This window comes from Acomys russatus, chromosome 23 (assembly GCF_903995435.1).
Source record: "Acomys russatus chromosome 23, mAcoRus1.1, whole genome shotgun sequence".
Taxonomy (NCBI): domain Eukaryota; kingdom Metazoa; phylum Chordata; class Mammalia; order Rodentia; family Muridae; genus Acomys; species Acomys russatus.
Window position 1 is genome coordinate 6952172 of NC_067159.1, and position 24128 is coordinate 6976299.

The following is a 24128-nucleotide window of genomic DNA, read 5'->3' on the forward strand; positions in this document are numbered from 1 at the left end:
ATGAAAACGTAGCACGGCTATCTACACATTGGAGTTCTGTTCAGCTACAAAGAAAAGTGAAAGTGTGAAATGTGCAGGAAAATGGAACCGGGAAATATTTTATTAAGTGAGGTAATTCAAACACAGAAAGGTGAGTATCACATGTTCTCTGTCATATGCAAATTCCCCGGCTTTTAGCTATTACGTGTGCAGGAACGAGTGTTTGGAGCCCAGGAAACTAGACCGGGGCTGTGAGAAGGGCGAAAAGATTCTCTGAGAAGTAGGAAGGAGTAGAATGCATGAGGTGGGACCACTTAAGCAGGGTTGGGCAGGGGAGGGAGCTGTGGGGGGGGGAGGGGGAAGGAACGGGGTGGGGGTGAGGTTGGGGGGGGGGAGAGAACCACCCAGAGGTAGCAGAGTATGTGCTGGAGAGGTGGCTCAGCAGCCAGGAGCACTGACTGTTTTTCCAGAAGACTCAGCTTCAATTCCCTGAAGCCATCTGTAATTATTGTTTGGTTGGTTTGTTTTTTTAGAGACCCGGTTTCTTTGTGTAGCCCAGGTTGTCCTGGAACTCACTCTATAGACCAGGCTGGCCTTGAACTCACATAGATATTCCTGAGTGCTGGGATTAAAGGCATGTTTCACCACTGCCCAGCCCATCTGTAATTCTTGCTCCAATGCCATCTCTGACTTTTTTGGGTATCAGGCATGCATATAGTGTACACATAGACATATCTTTGCAAGCAAACACCCATAAATGTATATATATACATATATATATATATTACTTTTACCATCAGCAAACTTATTTAGTTTTATTTATTTATTTTTTGGGGGGTGGGGACAGAATTTTACTATGTAGACCAGGCTGGCCTCAAACTCACAGAAATCTGCCTGCCTCTATCTCCTGAGTGCTGGGATTAAAGGCGCACATCACCATACTTCAAAAATAAACATTTTTAAAACCAACAATGTATAAAAAACGCCATAAAGAAACCAAGTAATAAGATAAAGCAGTTTTAACAGATATGACTACCTAGGCGAGTAAAGTTGCCCCTGAAACCATAGATTATAAAATGAAAATCCATGGTCAGAGGCAGGCTACTCCCTATGAGTTGCTGGACAGGGAGGCCTCTGATCCTCACTGCACACACAAGCATGCACATGTGCACGCGCACACGCACACACACACACACACACACACCAAGCAATTGCCACTGCTGCTGGGTTTGCACCAGAACTAAGACCTCGCTGCCACAGGCTTTGGTTGCAGGACACACTGTAATCAGGCTGGTACTAAGAAGCATCCTTCCTGTTGGCTAAACCTCACAGTGCTGAACAGCATTCCGCAGGCTGCTAGGGGAGACTTGTCACCAACATTGCTATTCAGCTGTGGACATTGTGTGCCATAGTACCTACTGGCAGGACATTACGGGCCTACTGGTACAATAGCGGCACATCCGTTAAGTGGGTCACCAGCAGCTTCCTCATTGGGTTTGATGCCCTTGCCATATGAGTGGAACTATAAGTCTGGCCAAAAAAAAGGACAGAAGAAATGTAAGAGCCCAGGGAAGGGGTCGAAAGGGTGGGGAATGCCGATTTCTGCTTTGGGTGTTGTACTCTCGACCGCATAGACGCTCTGCTGCCTGCACAGGATCTACACAGAACCGCACATGCCAACACTCTGTCCCAGAAGGCTAAGGGATTCGTGCGGCCCCACCCCAGCCTGAAGATTTGTATGCAGTTCATGGTTGATGGGGGAGGGAGAGACATTTTTTTTTTCCAGTGTGCAGACCCTGCTAAGCTGTGCGTGCTCCTGTAAGCAAACCCTGATAAAACTCACTGGGATTAAAAAATAAAAAAAGACGTGGAAGTGGAAACAGGGTATAGCTGGGAAGAATAAAGGATTGGGAGAAGAGGAGAACAGGGTGAGTGGGCAGAGCATGGGGTCAAAATACATGAAGCACGGTATGAAAATGTCATGATGCAACCCGTTATGTATTATTGAGATACAATAATAACAGACTTTTAAAAGATCTCTTCCTCTTTCTATTTTTATGATCTACATAAAGATACACATGTATTTAAACCTAGATTCCCCACCTGAGGAAAAAAACAAACCATGTTAATACTTGTCTTTCTTTCTTTCTTTCTTTCTTTTTTATTTTTGTTTTTGTTTTGATTGTGAGCCTAGCCTTTAATGGGTTGGGCCATCTCTCCAGCCCCTAAATTTCATATTTTTATCTATAGTTAACTCGGGATTTGAAAATTACTTTATTTTATTTTTCAGACAGTGTCTTGGTATATAGTCCAGATAGGCCTGGAATTTGTAGCAATTCGCCTGTCTTCACCTCCCGTGTGCTGGTATTACAAGTATATTGCACTACGCCCTGAAGAATTTTGTATTCTTTTTGAAGTTTCCCATATTCTGATGTTTTAAAATAGCCTTTAATCCCAGCACTTGGGAGGCAGAGGCAGGCAGGTCGCTATGAGTTCAAGGCCAGCCTGGTCTACAAAGCAAGTCCAGGACAGCCAAGGCTAACACAGTGAAACCCTATCTCGAAAAACAAAACAACACAAAACAAAATAAAACAAGTCAAATACGGCATTATTTACACTAGCAAGAAATCTCCTTGTAATTCTAGATGAGCGTAATCTTAGAGATACTGTCCTATTCTCAGGAAATATTGCTGAAGAATTATGGTTAATTTGAATTTATGTGAACTGTAACTGTAATTCTTTAGTTGGAATATGAACTTCAGCTTGCCTACCAAGGGCTCAGTGAAGAGGATGCAGCATGTTTTGTGTTCAAAATCATGATTTTTCTGGAACAATCCAGAAAGGATTGCTAATATCTTAAACAGAGGGAGTCTAGACTACATCTTTCCCAGTTTTCTTACTTGAAACTAATTTTGCGCCATATTGTTTGTTGAACTTCCTCCTTTAAAGATTATATATTCCTTTAGGGGTGTTTTCACACTGAATTCGATCTTGGGTGGAGTTGTACCCATTGAAGAGATACTTTATGCAAATGGAGACGTGGAAGCATTTTCTGGAACAGCCTGCCTGTCAAGGCACACACGCCATAAATATGGCTGGCTCGCTGACACGGGATCTTTTCCAAGATCGTGGCTGGAGGATAAAAATGTCAAAACGTCTTCAAGAGAATCCGTTCTTTAGGCTTCCTCTCCTTCTTTCCTTTTTCCTTCCACCCCCTCTGTCTTTCAGTTTGAGAGAGAGAGAGAGAGGAAGAAGAAGAAGAAGAAGAGGAGGAGGAGGAAGAGGAGGAGGAGGAGGAGGAAGAGAGAGAGGGAGAGAGAGGGAGAGAGAGAGAGAGAGAGAGAGAGAGAGAGAGAGAGAGAGAGAGAGAGAGAGAGAGAGAGAGAGAGCGCTCACTTTGTTGCTCAGGCGTCTCTTCTCAAACTCCTAGACTCAAGTTCCTTCAGCTGGGACCCTGCTAAGTAGCTATGCTCAAGTCCCACGGGACATTCCGACCTAGAATCTATATTACTCTCAGCAAGGGGGATTTTAGTTTTAGTTCCGTTTTGTTCCTGTATGCTGTGCACTACCATTGCATGCTGGGGATACTGTGCTAACCGCCTACCAGGTGTGTCTCATCCTACATACAGTGGTGCTCTCTGTGTTTACAGAGCTACCGGAGGTCCGAAGAGGTACAGAGACCCACACTTCCCTCAACCGGGGGCCCAGCACTTCCCCAGCCCTGGGAGAGATTGCAGGCCCAAATGCAACGGACTTTGCTTCCTCAAAAAGAAAACGTGAGGCCTAAGTGGGAGGCTCAACACGTTCTGAACTGCAACCTCTGCTTGGCCGGCAAAGGTTTGCTGCGTTGATAGCTACAGGAGTCTTAGCAGGAGAAGAGTCCAGGTAGAAGTTAGGTGGCTGCCAGTGCCTGTCTCGTTCCTGCAGTGGGGGTGCCAGGTGTCACTCAGGCCTCTGTGCTCACTGGGGGAATGTGGAAAGCTGAACTCCCTGGTTAGAGCTGTACTCTCTGTCTGCTCTCTGGGAAGCAAAAGAGAGGTGAGCACTGTCTGAAGGTGACAGAGTGGAACAGTCTCTGAGCTAAGCAGACCACAGTTTTTATGTTCTGGTTAGCCTCTTGTTTGGTACATTTAAACTGTAGCCAGGGTTCTTTGTTGAGAAAGGAAGGCGCTAGGGCCCTGCAGGGAGGTGATGGCTTTGTTGTGTGACCACAGAAGCCAGTTTCGTACTAATTTCCTCTAGGGCTTGTGATGAAGTCAGTAAAACCGCAGCCTCCAGCGTGCTGTGCTCAGGCAGCAGCAGCGGCGGCGGCGGCTTCTTGGTGGTGTCTTGGCCGTGACACATATTTGACATGCCCTCCCATAATCCACTCACAGACTCTCGCTCTGCGGCATGGACCAAAGAGAAATTCTGCAGCAGTTGCTGAATGTGGGCCAGAAAAAGAAAATTAACAATGAGGAGTTCGCCAATGAATTCCTGGTGAGTTTGTAGTTAAAGTGTTCTCGCTCTCTTGTGGTCCAGCCTGCCTAGACTCAACCGCTGTAGGCACAATGGGAGCATCAGAGCTCGGGGCAGAGGAAGGGAAGACAACCTTAAGAGCAGAACTTCTCTGAGTTTTGTTGTATCTCTGTGTTCAGAGTTTTCTCCAGATAGGCTGGTTTCTAACGTTGGGCTCGCTGGTTCCTTTGAGCCTAACAATCCTATAGAAGGTGCAGGCAGACTTAGGAATATTAATGCTTTTTGAGCACCTGGATAAAGCATTTGCATTATGATTTATGCTTCAAATTACTAATTTTGATTGATACCAATAAATAAATAAAGAGACTAAGAGTAACTTTTCGTGTAGGGTGGTACTTTTAGATGACAGGTTTTTGAAGAACGCCAACATGATCGTTTGCCATCTTTTTCTCCTTTCCTCTTTGTAACAGCAAGTTGATGATTGGAACAAGCATTCCCTCCACCACCACCACCACCCCTTTTTTTAAAAAATAATAACCATGTTTCTTTAACTTTAACCCAGTCTGGAGAAGCAGACGGGGTAGACTAGGGAGTAGAGACGAGTGAGGAACATGGAATGGGAGCAGGGAGCCTTGATGATCCAGAAGAGCAAAGAGTCTCCTCCGAGGGAGCCATGTTCGCTCCGTGCCAGGCACATCAGGTGATGTGGTATCTGACACCCCTGTCATGGTTTTGATTTTCTGTTTGTTTTGCTTGTTTTTTGCTTGTGTCAATGAGTAGCTCTGTCTGGCCTAGAACTCACTAGGTAGATCAGGCTTGGCCTCGAACTCACAGAGATCCTCCTGCCCTGCCTCCTGAGTGCTGGGATCAAAGGCATGTGTGTACTACCATGCCAGCCTGTTGTGTTTTGAAATGTCTCTAGTTGATGTTTCAGAATTATAAGAATGCTAAGCCTTAGCCCTTCAGCTCTGAATTAAGAAAAATGAAGAAAATGGATTTGGTCATCATCCAAATTATTAAGTATTTAATATGTTCCAAAATCACCCTAAATCTTTGTTTTGTAACTTACAAGCTGAGAATAATAATTTGTGTCCTATCTATCCTCATGGGATTATTGTGATGATTATACATTGATAATTATAGTAATTAAATGAGAACAAGGTGCTGTGGAGGTGCCTAGAGTCCCAGTTACTTGAAAGGCTGAAGTGGGTTGAATCTCAAGTTCAAGGCTAGCTCAGGCAATTTAAAGGGACCATGTCTCAAAAAAGAGATCATTCAGAAATATTTATTGAGCGCTTATGGTGTACCAACTTTGTGTCTTCATCCTAGGATACAACAGTAAACAAAACATCTTTGTCCTCCAGAGCTAGCATTCTAGCACCAGACATAAGAAGGGAAAACACTGTGAAGTGTTCACCGAACAGGCATCATGATTAACCATCACAGTGGGCTAGCTCATAGCAGTTCAACTTTGATGCTAAGATATTATGCCAGCTTGACTTGCATAAGGTCACGGTGTCATAAATATGTATTCTTTCTGCCACAAGTCCTCAGGGTAGACTTGGCACAGGGTAGAGACACTTGTCCACGTGTCTGCTTAGATACATGCCTGCCTTTTGTGTGCTTGAGCCAATTCATGAAGAGATAGAGGGAAAGGTGAGCTGAGAGGCACCGCCAACTTTGTCTCATTATGGTTGTATTTTTCGAAACAAAGCAGACTACATCTCTAATAGTTAACCTTTCGTAGAAGTCATTATAATCTCCCACCAAACTGAGGCAGCCACCTCCTAAATGCTTTTTCTGTTTCCAGCCTTGTCCCACCTTCAGTTAATTTTCTTAGACAAGGTATGTCTATGTAGCTCCAGCTGGCCTGGAACTCACTATGTGGACCAGACAGACCTGCACCACTGTGCCAGGGGCCCCAAGGGCTCTGTTAATAATAACAACATAAATCTGGTTATGTTTTTCTCAGCTTAAGAATTTTTTCATAGCTTGTATTCTTTTGCTGCTTGTAGTTATGAACCATAACAGGTATTTAGAAAACGACGCAAAATGTGTGAATATAATTATAAATATGTCGCCAATGCAGTCACAACCAGATCAAGAAATATAATATTGTCAGACTCCAAAAGGTCCCCGACTGTCCCTTCCCCACAGGCTCTCCACCCCTCACCCCACTCCAGGGTAAATCACTGTCCGGCTTCTATATTAATCATCTTGCTCTTCTAGCTCCTGACTTTTAAGAACCCTGTTTTGGGGTGGTGATTAAGTGGAACCTCACTGTTCACTGACTCATGTCCTCCAGTGGAAAAATAAAAGCTTCACTCTCAGCCCCACCTAAAGGTTCAGCTGAGACACCAGAAAAACAGCTTTGGGAGAGGAGGTGTCGGCGAGTGTGGCCAGATTACCAGTTCGGCCCAGAGAGTTGCCACTCAGCTGGAAGGTTTTCCACTTGACACTGCCACAGTCCACCTTCAGTTCTCGATGTTTTCTCAGGACTTGATGTTCCTGCGAGTTCAGAACTAACTCTACAACACAAAGCCACTGCTAACTGCCTTAGTGGCAATTAACAAATGGCATTTATACTTACATGTAGATTTCCTGTGTGACAACCGCCCCTTACAAACAAAACAAAACAAAACAAAACCCAGTTTCTTAGCTCTGATTTCAGTCCTGACTTCTTTTGTTTTGTTGTTGAATTTTTATTGTGATTTTGTAGCCTTAGCTGCCCTGGACTCACTCTATAGACCGGGCTGGCCTCAAACTCACAGAAATCCACCTTCCTCTGCCTCCCAAGTGATGGGATCAAAGGTATGCGCCACCAAGCACACCCTACTCCTTAAAGAAATATCTATGTTTTATGTGTATGAATATTGTTTTGCCTACATGTGCATATATTCATTTGGTGCCTAATGCCTTCGGAGGCCAGAAGAGGGAGTTGGATCCCTTGGAGCTGGAGTCACAGGGGGTCATGAGCCACTGTGTGGGTGACAAGAACTGAATCCGGGTCCTCGACAAAAGCAGCAAGGGAGCCATCTATGAGCCATCTTTCCAGAGTCTGTTATCTTTTTACATCTTTACATTGTGTGTGTGTGTGTGTGTGTGTGTGTGTGTGTGTTTGTATCTGTGTATGAGTGTTTGTGTGGTACGTGTGTATGCATGTGTGTCTATGTGTATATGTGTGTGTGTCTGTATGTATATGTGTGTGTGTCTGTATGTGTGTCTATGTATATATGTGTGTGTGTGTGTTTGTGTGTGTGTTCACACACATGCACGTATCACAGCAAGAGTATGGAAGTCAGAGATCAACTTGGGGGAGTGGGTTTCCTTTTTCCACCATGTGGGTCCTGGGGATTGGACTCAGGACCTCAGGCTTGGTGACATATCCTTGTCTACTGTGATGTCTCTGTGGCCCTCGGGTCTGGTTTCTGGTTTGGTCAGGTAACTTTGTGAGGAAGAGCACAATGCTCATACCTGCTGTGGCAGACCTGCTGTGACAGCAGATGCAAGTGCAGCGCTGCTTGTGTCTTTTTCTAATGCCAGTGCTAAATGTAGTGTCTTTCGTATGTGTGCTGTTCATTTTCTCATACGTTAGACATGCCCTGTGGTCCTCTTAACCTGGCTAGCATTTAATGACTGTTTCTATCTCAACCTGGCTTTTTTTGTATCCTTTCCTCTCTCTCCTTTCTCCTCCTCCTTTCTTGATGGTGCAGATTGAATCCAGAGTCCGCCACATACCAGGCAAATGCCCTACCACTGAGCTGTGTCCTCAGCCATGGAACACTTTCTTTCTTCCTTTTAAAATATTATTTTATTTAAAATGTATGTATGAGTATTTTGTCTATATGTATATAAGAGCACCTGGTGCCCATGGAGGCTGGAATACAATGTTGGGTCCCTATAACTAGAATTAACAGATGGTTGTAAGGTGCTATGGTGCTGGGAATCAAACCTAGGTCCTCTGGAAGAACATCTAGTGCTCTTAACTGCTGAGCCATCTCTCCAGCCCCAACAAGCCTTCTTTATCTACCTGAATAGATTAAATCATTGGGGATAATTACTCATTAGTATGATTTCCACTTTGTATAGCACTCACCACAATGCCAATTTGTAACTTATTTATGGCTTCTTTTCCAATTGAAACTTCGCAAAGGCAATGTTCATATTTTGTTCTGGTCATATTGGTACCCTCCATAATTTGTACAATGTTTAACATACAGTAAATGCTAAGGCATAGGCAGTAAAACAGTTTACCAAAAGACATACAGTTCTGAGGTGACAAGACAGCTCAGTAGGTAGAGTCACTCGCTGACGAGCCTGATGACCTAAGTTGGATGTCTGGAATCCCGATGGGAGGAGGGAACTGACTCCGGCAAGTTGCCCTCTGACCTCCATGCTCCTGCCTGCCATGCCACACATTCCCACCTCCCACTGACTTAACAAATACATAGATGTAACTTACAAAATTTTGAAGATGCACAGTTCAGTTGTTGGCTTAGCAACAGACTGCCTGCTTAGCACACTTGAGGCCCCAAGTCCAACTCCTCAGCACCACATACTCACAAAAAAAGGAAAGCCACACAGCACACAGTTGTAGAACTGAAAGTTCAAACAACATACCGGCAAATATTGCAGTCTGTGCCCTTGTTACTTGTCAACTCCTGCCTCCAAGTGATCCACTGACCTTAATGCTTTAAACTTTTGAAAATTGGAGTCGGGCACAGTGGTGCACACCTTTAATCCCAGCACTCGGGAAGCAGAGGCAGGTGGATCACTGTGAGTTCGAGGCCAGGCTAGTCTACAAAGTGAGTCCAGGACAGCCAAGGCTAACACAGAGAGACCTTGTCTCGAAAAACCAAAAAAACAAACAAACAAAAAGAAAGAAAATTGTAAAAGATAACATATATACAATAAATGTTTTAAACATAGGCACCAACTTCACAATTAGTAATAAAAGAGGCACTGATAGATGTACCCCTCAGATCAAGAAGTAAGATTGCTGGGCTCTAGATATGTTTCAGATGGTCCAATGACTGCATAGCATGCAGGAAGCTGTGAGCTAATCCCCAGGCCCCTATACAACAGGCCTAGGGGTGTATGCCTATATTCCCAGCACCTGGGAGGCAGAGGATCAGGAATTCAAGCTTACCCTCAGCTGTTCTACATGCGACCCTGTCTGGACACACACACACACACACACACACACACACACACACACACACACACACACGCCAACTGCACAGAAAGCCCTTGTGTCCTTCCTACCAATAACGCCCTAACTCCCCCCAAAAGACAGAAGACCACATTATCTCAATACATTTTGGGTTTTCTGCATTGCTTTATTTCACTAAACAATACTTTTAAAATCTGCTTTTGCACTGTATGTACATGTAATTGTGTCAAATGTCTTGTGTCTTATTTGAAGAGTTAGTTGATTTTGCTGCCTGTAGCTGTATCTCAGTTTTTTTTTTACCCTAGTCATTGCTGTGAATTCTGTCAAGGCTCCGTAGATGCGATTCTTCTTGTGACCATGGACATAGCATTGGACGGTGTCCAGTACTCACTGGGCGTTTTAGTTTGCTTTCCTGCCTCCAAAATAAAACACTGACCAAAAACAACTTGGGACAGAAAGGGTTTGTCTAGATTAAATGCCTATGTCACAGTCATCATTCAGGGAAGGCAGGTCAGGAATTCAAGGCAGAACCGAAACAGAGGCCAGGGAGGACATACTCACTCAGGACCTGCCCAGAGGCCAGGGAGGATGTACTCACTCGGGACCTGCCCAGAGGCCAGGGAGGACATACTCACTCAGGACCTGCCCAGAGGCCAGGGAGGACATACTCAGGACCTTCCCAGAGGCCAGGGAGGACATACTCAGGACCTGCCCAGTAGTGGCACTGCCTGTACTGCACTAGACCCTTCCACTCCAATCATTAATCAAGAAAATGACCTTCAGATTTGCCTGCAAGCTGACCTGGTGGAGGTGTTTTCTCAATTAAGACTTCCTCTTCCCAGATGACTTTAACTTGTATTAAGTTGACAAAACCAACCAACACAGCTAGGTACCACCCATTTGGATCACCACAGCGGTTTTTAGCTTTGCTGGTCTCAAAATGTAGTTTTATTACTGCTTACCCTCGCTTTCCTTTCATTTCTTTTCTTTCCTTCTTCATTTCTTTTCTTTTTAAAAATTGAGACAGGGTATCATTAAGTTGCCCAGGCAGACCTTGCCATCCCCCTGCCTCAGCCTCAAAAGTAGCTGAATTATAGGCTTGTGCCTCCTGGTCTGGCTGAGATTCTATCTTTATTGCACACAGATTGTAAATCCAGGACCTTGCCTTTGCTAGGCAAAGATTCTACTACTTAGGCCTTAAGCTACACCCACAACCTAGCCACTCTCTGCGTACTCCAAGCTTTTGCCATATTATTCATTTTTATTTTAAAGTCTATACAGGAAAAAAAATTTAGTTAAAAAAACAATCCTTAAAACTGTTGAGTACAATTTAAACAAGAGAACGTGAACTTTGTTTTTTGGAGGTGAGATATTTTTTATATAAAATATGAATATCCCAGTCCTTAAATATGAAGGATCCATTGAGCTCTAGTAAGAGAAACCTGTTTCTAATGGCTGGATTCAAGTGCTAATGTTGCCAAAGTCAAGATTTTACCTATCATAAACAGTCAGGAAGCATCTTGGCTCTATATGCATGTACAGTAATGATACTAAGCAAATGGTTTTGAGCACACACACACACACACACACACACACACACACACACACACACACACACACCCCAAGTACTCAAACTTTTGTTGAATTGAGACAACTCATAAAAATGAGCCTGTCATATGAGCCCACCAATAAGCCTTTATTGAACCAAATGCTGTATTTATTAAGGTGCAAGTGGGTTTTTTGTTTTTTTACTGCCACCAGAATGAGTGTTCCCCTAACTCCATCTCCAGCCCTTTGCTTGGGACCATCTAGTCCTATGTCTTCAGTTATTTTCAGGATAGTTTTGACATATCATTGCCATTTCTTCTTATTTTCATACCTAATTTAAATGTCTTGGTTTATTTGGCTCCAGTTTAGCTGTTGCCTGCCTAGCTACTTCCTTAACCAGTGCTATGGTGCACCCTTGGCCGTTGTGTCTCCTCAGGGCCAGCCTCTTGGTCCACTCCTAATGTCACAGTCCTGTCCACTAGCTGTAGAGCTCTGTGCTCCTGAATCTGTTCCTTTGCACATGTGCTTTCTCAACTCATCAGAAGCTTGACAAACCATCTGCATTCACAAGGCTTCAGGAAGCAACCTCGCAGAGGTCTGCAGCAAGTCAAACAAACTTTGGTTCCGTTCTCATCTTAGTTTTTTTTTTCCTCTCTCCCCCCAAAATAACCTCTGCTATGCATTCTATATATGAGCTTCTTAAATTGTGGCTCATGTAACTGAACTGAGTCACGAAAAAAAATTGGCAAGAGTAGGATTCCAAATGCCAAACAGGCAAAATTTGATTCAAATTCAAGTACATACCAGTGTATGGTGCCACTGCGGCCTCAATTCGGAATATATACAATGCTTGGTTTGTACTTAACCTGCCAGTGAGCCACACAATGCCAATAAACACTGTGCGAAACTCCTGTGCTTGGATTTGACTATTGCTAAATGAATTTCATCTCATTTGTATGTACATTTAATATGTGTGTACAAATGTTTGTTTTTGTTTTTTGAGACAGGGTTTCTCTATGTAGGCCTGGCTGTCCTGGAACTCACTTTGTAGACCAGGCTGGCCTCAAACTCACAGAGCTCCACCCCCCTCTACCTCCTGAGTACTGGGATTAAAGGTGTTCACCACCACCCAGCTACATTTAAAAAAAAGTTGTGCACACATAGTTTAGATTCTTAGGACCATGATGGTTAATTATGGAAAAACAACGACAGTATTTTTTACCATTATCCTGGCATGAGGATCACATGAGCACATCTCTGGATTGTACATCATGTTAGAATGTTTGATTTAAGAAGCTGAGGTTTGGGTTGCTGGTTGGGCTTCATTAGGAATATTCATTAATGGTTTTTTTCTTTTCTTTTCTTTTCTTTTTTCTTTTTTTTAGATTAGGATAGAATTTCCGAAAAAGGAGTTGTGGGTGGAAAGAGTCCAGTGTGTTCTGTTTTGTACCGTAGCATCCTGTTTCAAGCCAAAGATACAACAGCCTTGCGATTTCTATTTTACTTTCTTTGTTCCCTTTTGGAAGTGACTGATTTATCAGCATCTGAGAAAGCACTTGCATGACACTTGGTCTTCACTCAGGCTCTGTGAGCAAGATCTCCATTCTGTTCTCATTTCTGGGAAGGAGATGGACGCGAGCATACACGGACAACAGGAGCTTGCTGTTAGAAAATGTGCAGAGTCTAGTTTAGCACATTCCCCGCCCGAGCTCGGCATCCGTCAGCCGACGGCTTCCTCACCTCGTTCTCCAAGAGTCTCTTTCATCAATTTCTCGTGAGAATGCCTCTTCTGGGGAACCAATGCCCCTACCTTGTGGCTGCCAGAGAAATACTTTGACCCTCCGAACTATTCTTTTCTTCCTAAACCTCAATCTGCCACTAGTAGTCATGTTTTTAATCCTATATGCTTTGCTTCCTTCTTCAGAGTTCCCTTGTTTCCGTTGTAGTTTATCATGGTTTTTTGTTTGTTTGTTTGTTTGTTTGTTTTGCCCTCTCTGCTGCCTGTTATGTTCTCTGCTAGGGCCTGAGAGCCTCAGGGTTAGCAGGAAGATAAGAAGACTTAAGAGAAGGGTTCTAGGTGGTCTGACCACAGGTAAATGTCAGAAAAAACATTAAAGTCTTTCACACTTCTTAACAGTTCTGTAGATATTTCCTGTGTTGTGTTTGGCTGAGTCCCCTCCTCTGCCATTAGTCAGGTGACTCCAGGCTTTGCCATCAGTCAGGTGACTCCAGGGGCAACAGAAGAAAAAGCCACTCTGAAGGACACAGTGAAGATTGAACAAGCTGATTACCCAATGTGTAATCCTTATCTGTGGCGTACTGCCCAAAGAGCGCCTTTCAAAAATCAAAACCAAGCCGGGCGTGGTGGCGCATGCCTTTAATCCCAGCACTCGGGAGGCAGAGGCAGGTGGATCGCTGTGAGTTTGAGGCCAGCCTGGTCTACAAAGTGAGTCCAGGACAGCCAAGGCTACACAGAGAAACCATGTCTCGAAAAACCAAAACCAAACCAAACCAAACCAAAACCAATAGACCCCAAGGCTTTGCCTATGACAGTCTCCTCCCAAAGCATTCCGCAAAGCAAAGCAAGGCGCAAGAAAGCAAATAAAATTAGTACAAGAAAGAAGACGTACTGACTCTGGAAACTTTTAGAAAGAATTGTCTGGGGACGCCTTTCAGCAGTCATAAAACCTACAGCAACATAAAAGGCGCTCACTCTGAAGGGGCAGAAGAGCAAAGAGAGAGAGGAGAAGTGGGCGAACCTTCAGAGGAAGTAGTTTTGAAAGTTTTGAGATTACATTTATTTGAGGGAGGAACAGGTGCATGGAGGTGAGAGCACAGCTTGCGGAAGTGACACTTCTCTCCTTCCTCACATACATGCCAGAGATTAAGTTCAGTTATCAGGCTTGGTTTCTGGATGTCTTTACCTATAGTCCATCTCACCAGTCCACCAGAGTGATTCTATGGTGTTCTCTGTCTGTGTTGTCTGTGTTATGTTCCTAATTAATTCTCAAGTTAGTCCATTAGCACATCCACCTTAGTGTAAAAATATGGCCTTCAGTATCTCTTGCCAAGTCCAGCTCTGACCTCACAGAAATTCAAAACATGGTGCGAAAATAGGATTCAAGAACTTCCTGTGTCCCTGGTGTGGATCAGGTGGCTTCCTGTGCCTTATCAAACCTAGAAATAAGAAGACAAGTCACTGGAGGAAAAATACTGGTACTTGTGGAGCCAACAAGAAACAAGCACAGGGGGGCTGGAGAGATGCCTCAGCAGTTAAGAGCACTGGAAGGGCAGCCAGGTTCAATTCCCAGCACCCACATGACAGCTCACAACTGTCTGTAGCTCCGGTTCCAGAAGATCTGACAACTTCACACACACAATCAGACATATAGACAATATACCAGTGTACATAAAAACTAATAAATAAAAATTTAAAAAAAGAAAAGAAACAAGCACAGACTAGCTTCTCTATTTCAAACCCTTGACTAGAAAGAGTTTATATTCTGATATATGGGTTGTTTTAATAACTTAATGCTACTTTATTTGGAAAATATTAGTTTAAATAAGTTCTATTTTTTTGATAGTGGTGTTCTGAATTTTTAGCCATGCCTTGCCACTTTCTCCCTTAAAGACTGACCCAGTCACCAAATTCCCCTGAGCCACATTAAAAAAAAAAAAAAAAAGAAAGAAAGAAAGAAAAGAAAAACCATAACAATAACAACAGCAAAAACTCAGGGTCTTGTTATGTAGCCGTGGCTGGTCTAGAACTGAGTATGTGTACCAAGCTGGTCTCAAACTCATGGAGAACCCACCTGTTCTGCTTTCCAAGTGCTTCAATTAAAGCCTCATGATGGGGGGCTGGAGAGATGGCTCAGAAGTTAAGAGCACTGACTGCTCTTCCAAAGGTCCTGGGTTCAATTCCCAGCGACCACATGGTGGCTCACAACCATCTATAATGAGCTCTGATGCCCTTTTCTGGCCTGCAGCTGTACATGCAGGCAGAGCACTGTATACATAATCATAAGTAAATCTTGAAAAAAATAATAACACCTCATGATGAATGTGGATAATTTGTTGGATCAAAACCTTATATCACCACCACCTGTTTTCTGTCTCTGTGCCACTGCTGTTGTTGTTTGCCCTGGCTGACCTGAAACTTCCTATGTAGACCAGGCTGGCTTTGTCCTCACAAAGGTCGCCTGCTTCTGCCTCCTCCTAAGTGCTGGGGTGCATCTATCATATCTTTGATTGAAACCATTTAATAAGTCTCCTCAACTCTTGCACAAAACTGTGCCTCCTCGTTATGGATGTATAAGTGTTGTGCGAACTATAAGCTGTTAAGTAACAGCAGTAGCAGTGCTCTAGACTTTTGGTTGTTATTGCTCTCACTTGAGGTACGTTTCTTCTTATTTGTTAACTCTGTGGGTCAAAAAAGAGCATAGCCATGACTGAGAAGTGTGCACGACGTTTCTGAATAGGCAAAGGGATAAGTGAGGACTTGAAAGAACCTAGGAGCTGTCTGTCTTTAGAGACTTAACTGGAAAGCATTGGGAAATCAGGAAAGTGAACTTGAGTTCCAGCTCAGGAGGCCCCTTTACCTGAGGAGTTTGGAGCTTATTTTCCGAGTGGCAAAAAGGATTTATTGGGGGGGGAGGGGGCTGGAGAGATGGTTCTGTCTGCTCTTCCAAAAGACCCGGGTTCAATTCCCAGCACCTACATGGCAGCTCACAATTGTCTGTAACTCCAGTTCCAGGGATTCTGACACCTTCATACCAGTGCACATAAAATAAAATTAAATAAATCATACTTTTAAAAACGGATTTATTGAAGTCACTTTAAGCAGCATTGGAAAGACTAGCAAAGCATAAATTGAATTAATTGGCACAGGAGACATTATAGGGCTTAAATCTTGAAGGGAGAGAGTCTAAACTAAGGTGTTTTATACACTGTGGTGGCACAGCACATATCTGAAGGAGGAAAGATTTCTTTTGACTCAGTCCGTAGTTGCTTGGCCCCATTGCTGGGAGCGTAGGAACACAAAGCTGCTTACCTCATGGCTCCCCAGAGACAGAGACAGAGACAGAGACCATTAGAAAGAGGATAGGAACAAGATTCATCTTTCCAGGGTGTGTCCCTGTGGCTTATCCTCTTAAATTCGACCCCTCCTTCCCATAATGCAACTGTATTCTGAATCCATCAAGGGCTTAATCCACTGGTCAGATCAAAGCCTTCAGAATCGAATCACTTCCTTAAAGTCTGTCAGCTGGCAAGCAAGACTTTAACACGTGAACCTTTTAGAGGGGGACACATCATGTCCAAACCATAGCAGGAGGGAAAGCTGACAGAAGAGCGTGAATTGGGAGAATCAGCTGACCTTGCTGACTGCAAGTGAGATGGGAATTGTGGGAAGGGAGCGACCTACGGTGCCTGTTTCTCAGAGTGGGCTTGCTCGGAACGAAGATGTTCGGTTGGCGTTTACATGTGGGATAGTGATGCTTTTAGCATCAGAGGTGCTGAGTCTGAGGATGCAGGAAGCTATTGAAATGAAAACGCCTAGGGCCTGGCTGGAGATTTTGGAACTGAAATCTTAGCATAGAAACTTGGGAATGTAGCCAATTGGTGCTGAAAATATAATTAAAATTTGGTAAATTAATCAGCAAATACTTGTATGCCGTCTATAAGGCTTTCTGGCTAGCTCTGAAGGGGAAAAAATGTGCCAAAGAGAAGAGCAAAAAGTCAAAGATTTAATGTTTGAATGTTGGGCATCTATCTGTTAGAGAACAAATTAGGGCAAATGGAAATGGAAAGTGTCCTAGTTAGGGCTACAATTGCTGTGGTGAAACAGGTTGGAGAGGAAAGGGTTTATTCAGCTTACACCAGATCCCAATCCATCACTGGAGCAAGTCAGGACAGGAACTCAAGCAGGGCAGGAACCCAAAGGCAGGAGCTGATGCAGAGGCCATGGAGGGGTGCTGCTCACTGCCTTGCTCCTCATGGCTGGCTCAGCCTGCTTTCTTATAGAACCCAGGACCACCATCTCATAGACGGCACTGTAGTGAGAACTCTGGAATTTTGGTCTAAAAAAAACACCCACAGAAATATTATAAGGATGTGCTTCTAATCCCAGGTGTGGGGAGATGGAGCCGCCCTGCTGTTGCTGACTATGATTTGCCTCGTGCTCTAGCAGAGGTGCAGTTTTGCCAGCTGCAGATGGTTTCTGTGATTGTGTGACATTTGGAATTCTGGGAATTTTTCAGAGGCCACACAAATGCTAGGGCCCCATAGGCGTGGTTAGTGTTGGTAGTCATTCAGGGGGATTGGTTGTGGTTTGTCAGTCATTGTGCTCAAAGAAGAAACAAGGAGGAAAAAAAAATTAAATTTAAAGATCTCTATCCCCGCCCCATTCTTCTTTTTCTCCTATCTATTGAAAGGGGATGAAACCAGGAGATTAAAGGGTGGGAAAAAGAAGAACCCACAAAGTAGCAAACACCAGCTACATGGCAGCATCTATAGTGGGCTGGGCTCTCTCTCATCAATCACTAATGAATAAAATGCCCTAAGGCTGGATCATTTTTTCTGTTTAAACATTTTTAAAGATTTATTTATGTATGTATGTATAGTGTTCTACCTGCACATAACACCTGCTGGCCAGAAGGGAGCACAGATCTCATTATAGATGGTTGTGAGCCACCATGTGGTTGCTGGGAATTGAACCCAGGACCTTTGGAAGAGCAGTCAGTGCTCTTAACTTCTGAGCCATCTCTCCAGCCCCCTCTTTAAATTTTATTTATTTATTTATCTATCACTTTATAGACTGATCCCAGTCCCCTCCCTCTTCTCCTCCCAGCCCCACCCTTAGGATATCCTTCCCCCCATTTCACCCTCTTCTCCTTCTCATAAAATGAGCCCCCCCATGGGTACCAACCCACCCTGGCACCTCAAGCTCGAGCAGAACTAAGTACATCTTCGCCCACTGAGGCCAGACAAGGCAGCCCAGCTAGGGGAAAGGGGTCCATAGGCAGGCAATAGAGTCAGAGACAGCACAGCCTCTACTCTCATTGTGAGGGGACCCACATGCTGACCACACTGCACATCTGCTACATGTGTGTAGGGGGCCTAGGTCCAGCCTATACTTGCTCTTTGTTTGGTGGTTCGGCCCCTGTGAGCCCCCATGGGTCCAAGTTCATTTACTCTGTAGGTCTTCTTGTGGTGTCCTGGACCCCTCCAGCTCCCTGAATCCTTCCTCCCACTCTTCCACAAAACTCCCGGAGTTCAGCTTATTGTTTGGCTGTGGGTCTCTGCATCTGTTTCAATCAGTTTCTCAACAGTTATGTTAGATCCTGTGTGCAAGCATAGCAGCGTATCGTTAATAGTGTCAGGGGTTGCCTCTCTCCCATGGGGTGGATCCCAAGTTGGACCAGTCATTGATTTGCCATTCCCTCAATCTCTGCTCCATCTTAATCCCTACAATTCTTGTAAGCAAGACAAATTTTGGATCAAAGGTTTTATCGTGGGTTGGTATCCCCTCCCAGTTCTACCTGGCTACAGAAGGTGGTGACTTCAGGCTCCTTAAGAGCTCCCCAACTCCCCCACTCCCTACCCCCACCCCACTCCTAGGAGTCTCAGCTAGGGTTACTGACATAGATTCCCGGGAATTTCCCCTGTCCCTGCCCCCTCTCCCCATTCTCTCTCCTGGTCTCAGCCCTCCAACACCTGATCCCCTCCCTTGTCACTCTCCCTACACCTTCTCCCACCTGCTTCCCTCCCTCCATCTACTTCAGACCATGCCTGGATATATGGAGGCATTTTTTTCAATTGAAGTTCTCTCCTTTCAGATGACTCTAGCTTGTGCCAAGTTGACATAAAACTAGCCAGCATGATGACTCAAGGAAAGAATAGAAACAAGAAAGTGTACATAAATAAGGGCCAAGGAAAGAAGAACTTTCAAAACAGAAGTTAAAAAGAGTAAAGACCTAGTGAGTGCTGAGGGAATCTAGCCCCTAGAAGGTCACTGATGCTCCTCACGTGACCAGTTCTTCATTAAATAGTGGGGAAAGAATGAAGATTATTTTGATTCAACAAGTATTTTCATTCATTATCAAGAGGTACTTTTTCCTATCTTTTTTTGAAAATTGGTTAAGTCCCACAAAATTCAGACATGGGACACATATTTGCTTTTGCTTTTTTTTTTTTTTTTTTTTTTAACTTTAAAGGGGATGAAATTTTGGATTACATTAATTCCAGACAAATAGCCCAAAGAAATGGTCATGTTTGATCATTTCTGACCTCACATTTAGTGTAACACTAAAAAAATAGGAATAATTTAAAGGAATAATTTGACCATTCTAAGGACTCTTGTCCAATAACATTAAGATAGTCCCTGCCTGTCTCAGACCATATAATACCTAAAGAATATGATTCTGTTTAGATTATTACTTTCTGGAAAGGTAGGCTTAAGGTTTGAGTTACATAAAATGTCTTGGAACCAAATCTCTGAAAATTTGACAGTTATAAAGAGAACATACTTAACTTAAGCCTCATTTATACTTAGAAAAAAAAGTGATCTGAAGTAAAAAAAAAAAAAAAAAAAAGGTGAATGGAATTTCATAATTTTCCTGTTGACACTGAATAGACCCAATAAAGAAAGTAAACCATACTCTTGGTATCTCTTCCTTGGGTGGAGTACGTAGCTCACTTTTAGAAATTATTTGGTTTCTTGAATATTTAGAAGTTTCAGATCTAGGTTTTTAGTGCGTGTGACTCAGCTGCAGTGTGGTCCCCACTTCTCCAAAGTCACTGAACTATGCCAGCATTACTTCCTGTCCTAAAAGAAGTTAGCCCCCAAGGATGCTAAAAGGGTTGAGGTAGAGTATTTGAAAAGTGGGTAGCTTCTTATCTCCTTCCGTGTGTGTGTGTGTGTGTGTGTGTGTGTGTGTGTGTGTGTGTGTGCGCACACATATGCATGTAGACATGCATGTGTGCATATTCCTGTATGTAGCATAGCATAAGTGTATTTGGTTGTACAGGCAAGTTTATAGAGACCATAAGGCAACCTCAGACATCTCTCCTCAGGAATCACCTACCTTGTTTTATACGTTAGCATTTCTCACTGAGATCTGTGACTTTCCTGTTAAGCTAGGCTGGTTAGCCAATGAGCCCCAGGCATCTACCGGCCTCTGACTCCCCAACACCCACATTGCAAATTTGAGCCACTATGCCTGGCCTTTTTATTTTTAATTTTTATTTATTTATATATTCAAAACAGGGTCTTTTGTTTCCCTGGCTGGCATGAGACTCACTATGTAGACTAGTCTGGCCTCAGACTCACAAAGATCTGTGGCCAACTGCATGTGCCACCATCTCCAACCCATACATGGTTTCTCTGTGGGGTTTGGGAATCAAACTTGGGCCCTCCTGCTTGCAAGGGAGAACTTACTTTACCAAGGGACTATTTTCTTGAGCCTCTTACCTCTCTCTTTGGAAAAAAAAATTACTCTTGAAATTGTATTACAGAAGCTGAAAAGGCAATCTACCAAGTACAGGGCCGACAAAACGTATCCTACCACTGTGGCTCAGAGGCCCAAGAACATCAAGAAGAACAGATACAAGGATATTTTGCCCTGTGAGTTCCATTTCTTTATGTAAACTTGTATTTCCTCCCAATCTGAACCATTCTCCCTCCCCCTTTAACCAAGTTCTTAATCTTAGGATATAGTACTGACAAACTGATTATACTCTTTATTAATACAAAAGAACATTCATACATTCGGTCACTTGTTCACTTGCCAGACCCTCGTGACAACCACTGCTCTTGCGACCTGACTCAACCCTCTCTGTGAGACTTCTCAGTTGCACTGTGTCTTTCTCTTGTGTTCTAGATGATCACAGCCTGGTAGAGCTGTCTCTGATGACTTCCGATGAGGATTGCAGCTATATCAATGCCAACTTCATTAAGGTAGAAAGAGAGGGAAAGACACATTCCAGATTTCTCTGAGCAACTGAAAGAGGGGCCGGGGAGAAGAGGGTGCTGTCTGTGGTCGGCTCACGTGACTTCTGCTCCCTGTAGGGTGTCTATGGACCCAGGGCCTATATTGCCACTCAGGGTCCTTTACCTACAACTCTCCTGGATTTCTGGAGGATGATCTGGGAATACCGTGTCTTGGTGAGTGCAGGATTGCTTTCTAGTGCTTTAGTAGAGGATGCAGGATACCAGAGTGTGGCTGGGGTGTCCCAGCTGTCAAAAGTAGTACTTTTCTTGGGCCTTGATGGAATTACAGAGTTCGGGTATCTTTTGTCAGTTTTACAATGTACTCTTGTTCAGGGAAATGGAAGTTGACACTCTGATGGGCTCTCCTGGGAGCGAGAGAGAAGGGGGAAGTGGGGAAGGACAGAAAGAAGGAAGAGGGAGACTGTCTCATAAGCCATTGGGTTTCTCTTTGGGTTAAAAGGCAAAGCCAACAGCAAAACAATGCTCCATACTTTCTGGTGGTGCTGGGACTCATGCCGGCCCGTCCTCTCTAACTCTGTAGATGGTCACATTTTTTCTGTGTCATGTCTCCAGGTCATTGTCATGGCGTGTATGGAGTTTGAAATGGGGAAGGTGAGTTGCTCTCTAGTATTGGTTTATCTAAAAGTAAAGAAAATTAAGGTTGGCGGGGGCCGGGGAGGGGGGGAAGGCAATGCTAGCAGAAGTTTCTTAAGTGTGCCTGGGGAAAAAATCATACTTTTTTTCATAGTTTTCAGTTTGGGGAATACCACATGATCCATGAGGGATTTATCTCTGAGAACCCCTTCCATCCATTTCCCCAATAACTCCTGTGCTGTTAAGTTAAGGAAAAGGGGGGGGGGGAAGAGCACCATTTCCTCTCTGACTATCAGAAGCTCAGTCTGTGCTGCCCAGAGCAGCGTGTGCTGCCACATGCAGCCCTTAGGTCCTTGCTGTGGATGGCATGCTGGGATGACTCAATAGTCTTACTTGATTTGGTATAGAGCTAAAAATGAGCCTCCACTTACACTATTGAAAACTTTATTTTTGGGTATGTGAAACTTTTTCAAATATAATTTTGATTTACTATAAATGAAAATATTTCTAATGAAAATTTAGTATTCTACTTGAGATGTGTGATAGGTATAAAATGTACATAGGATTTTGATATTTATTTTAAAAAAAATAAGGCAGCCAAATATGTACTATCATTGTACAATGATCGTATGTTAAATATTTTGGTATATTGGGCTAAAATACATTTTAACTATTTTTATTTTTAAACATAGTGTCAGAAAACTTAAAGCTAAACATGCGGCTGGCATTGCTGTTCTAATCTCCTGTTGCCCTTCTGAGTCGGGAATTCTAATTGCAATTGAAGGAATCTGGCACTTAACTGGTCAGCTGTTGTGGTCAACAATTTCGGGTTTTTTTTTTTTTGAGATGCTGAAAATAGGTCAACAATCACTATTTCTACTTTTTTAGACCCCTAGGAGGTCTATAATTCAGACATCCTTTAAAGTCTGTCTTTTATCCTCTGGAGAGGCCCTGTCATGTTGCCGGAGCTGAGGTCCAATGGAGTTAGCCCTGCCTAAGCTAAGACGAATGACCCAGAGCTGCCTCTGGCAGGACACATTAGACTATATGAAGGGAAACCATTACCTTCTGTTTTATACAACAGAAAAAGTGTGAGCGCTATTGGGCTGAGCCAGGAGAGACACCGCTGCAATTCGGCCCCTTTTCTATATCCTGTGTAAGTATGGTGTGTCTCCCGATGGCTAAGCAAAGCCTCTAAGAGCTACGTTTTAGAAAGCACGCCTTTGAAATTGCTAATAATTTAATCTTCTCCTTAGGAAGCCGAGAAAAAGAAATCTGATTATAAAATCAGGACTCTGAAGGCCAAGTTCAATAGTGTAAGTACAGAACAAGGACAATAAAGTTGAGAGCCTGCTGAGACGGGACTGGTAAATACGTGTGTGGGGGACTCAGGCTGGGAATGCGGTTATGGAGGGATTAGGGCCTCTGATGCCTTGAGCAAGTCGTAGAAGACTCTGCCTCCAATCTCTTTCACACGGTGCAACACACAAACATGGTGTGGTGGCGTGACTAGGGGGCTACGAGCAACAGTCAGACACTGCTGACCAATCTGATGCCTTAGACTCTACCCTGCCTTGCTAAAGGTAAAGGGATTCAATATGCCGCCATGTCTGTGGCCCACTTGGGACACATTTATTTGAGGAAGGATTTGCTTTAGGCAATTTTTATATCTACCTCCTCTTGCGTGGGTTGGGTTGTTAGGGATAAGACAGTGGGAAACGTCTTCATATTACTTTTAATTATTTTCATGAAGCGTGAGAGCTAGATAGAAGAAAGTGGAATAAATTGTGAGGGGAAAAGTTATAGGTGGAACTTAATCAGATTAACCTTTTGGTAGTAGGAGGTGGAATTCTAACCTTGACTTCTTACTCTGGCTACTCTTTTTAATAATAGGAAACTCGAATTATCCACCAGTTTCACTATAAGAACTGGCCGGACCATGACGTGCCTTCGTCTATAGATCCCATCCTTGAGCTCATCTGGGATGTGCGCTGTTACCAAGGAGATCAGTGTGTTCCCATATGTGTTCATTGCAGGTAAGATGCTGTCAATGAACTTTCTACTGAGAACAAGCAAAGTGAGGCTCTGGGTAGGGTGCAGATCAAAGGCAAAAAAAAAAAAAAAAAAAAAAAAAGTCAACAGCTGAAGCAGCCTATTATAAATTCGACTGGTGCATTAAATTCTTTTAAATTTTATTAAAATTTAAAAATTTAAAATTTATTGTGTGTGTATATGCACGTATGTGCACGCATGGGCCTGGGTCCCAGCCTATATGTGGAGATGCAAACAACCTTTTGGGAGCTGCTTGTCTCCTTCCACCGTGTGGTTCTGGGGCCTTAGGTAAAGGCAGCAAGAGCTGTTACCCACTGAGACATTTGCTGGACCTAA

The 24128-nt window shown here is 43.6% G+C and overlaps 1 protein-coding gene across 1 annotated transcript in view; it reads left to right on the forward strand.

The window, feature by feature from the left end:
- The first annotated feature begins 4298 nt into the window (after positions 1-4298).
- Positions 4299-24128, forward strand: part of Ptpn22 (protein tyrosine phosphatase non-receptor type 22) — a 57664-nt gene continuing 37834 nt past the window's right edge. Inside the window, exons 1-8 of the mRNA XM_051165934.1 lie at positions 4299-4458; positions 20672-20780; positions 21037-21113; positions 21225-21320; positions 21720-21758; positions 22825-22896; positions 22997-23056; positions 23634-23776. Coding sequence (XP_051021891.1) covers positions 4372-4458; positions 20672-20780; positions 21037-21113; positions 21225-21320; positions 21720-21758; positions 22825-22896; positions 22997-23056; positions 23634-23776 — 683 coding nt within the window. The 5' untranslated portion in view covers positions 4299-4371. The remainder of the gene's footprint in view (positions 4459-20671; positions 20781-21036; positions 21114-21224; positions 21321-21719; positions 21759-22824; positions 22897-22996; positions 23057-23633; positions 23777-24128) is intronic.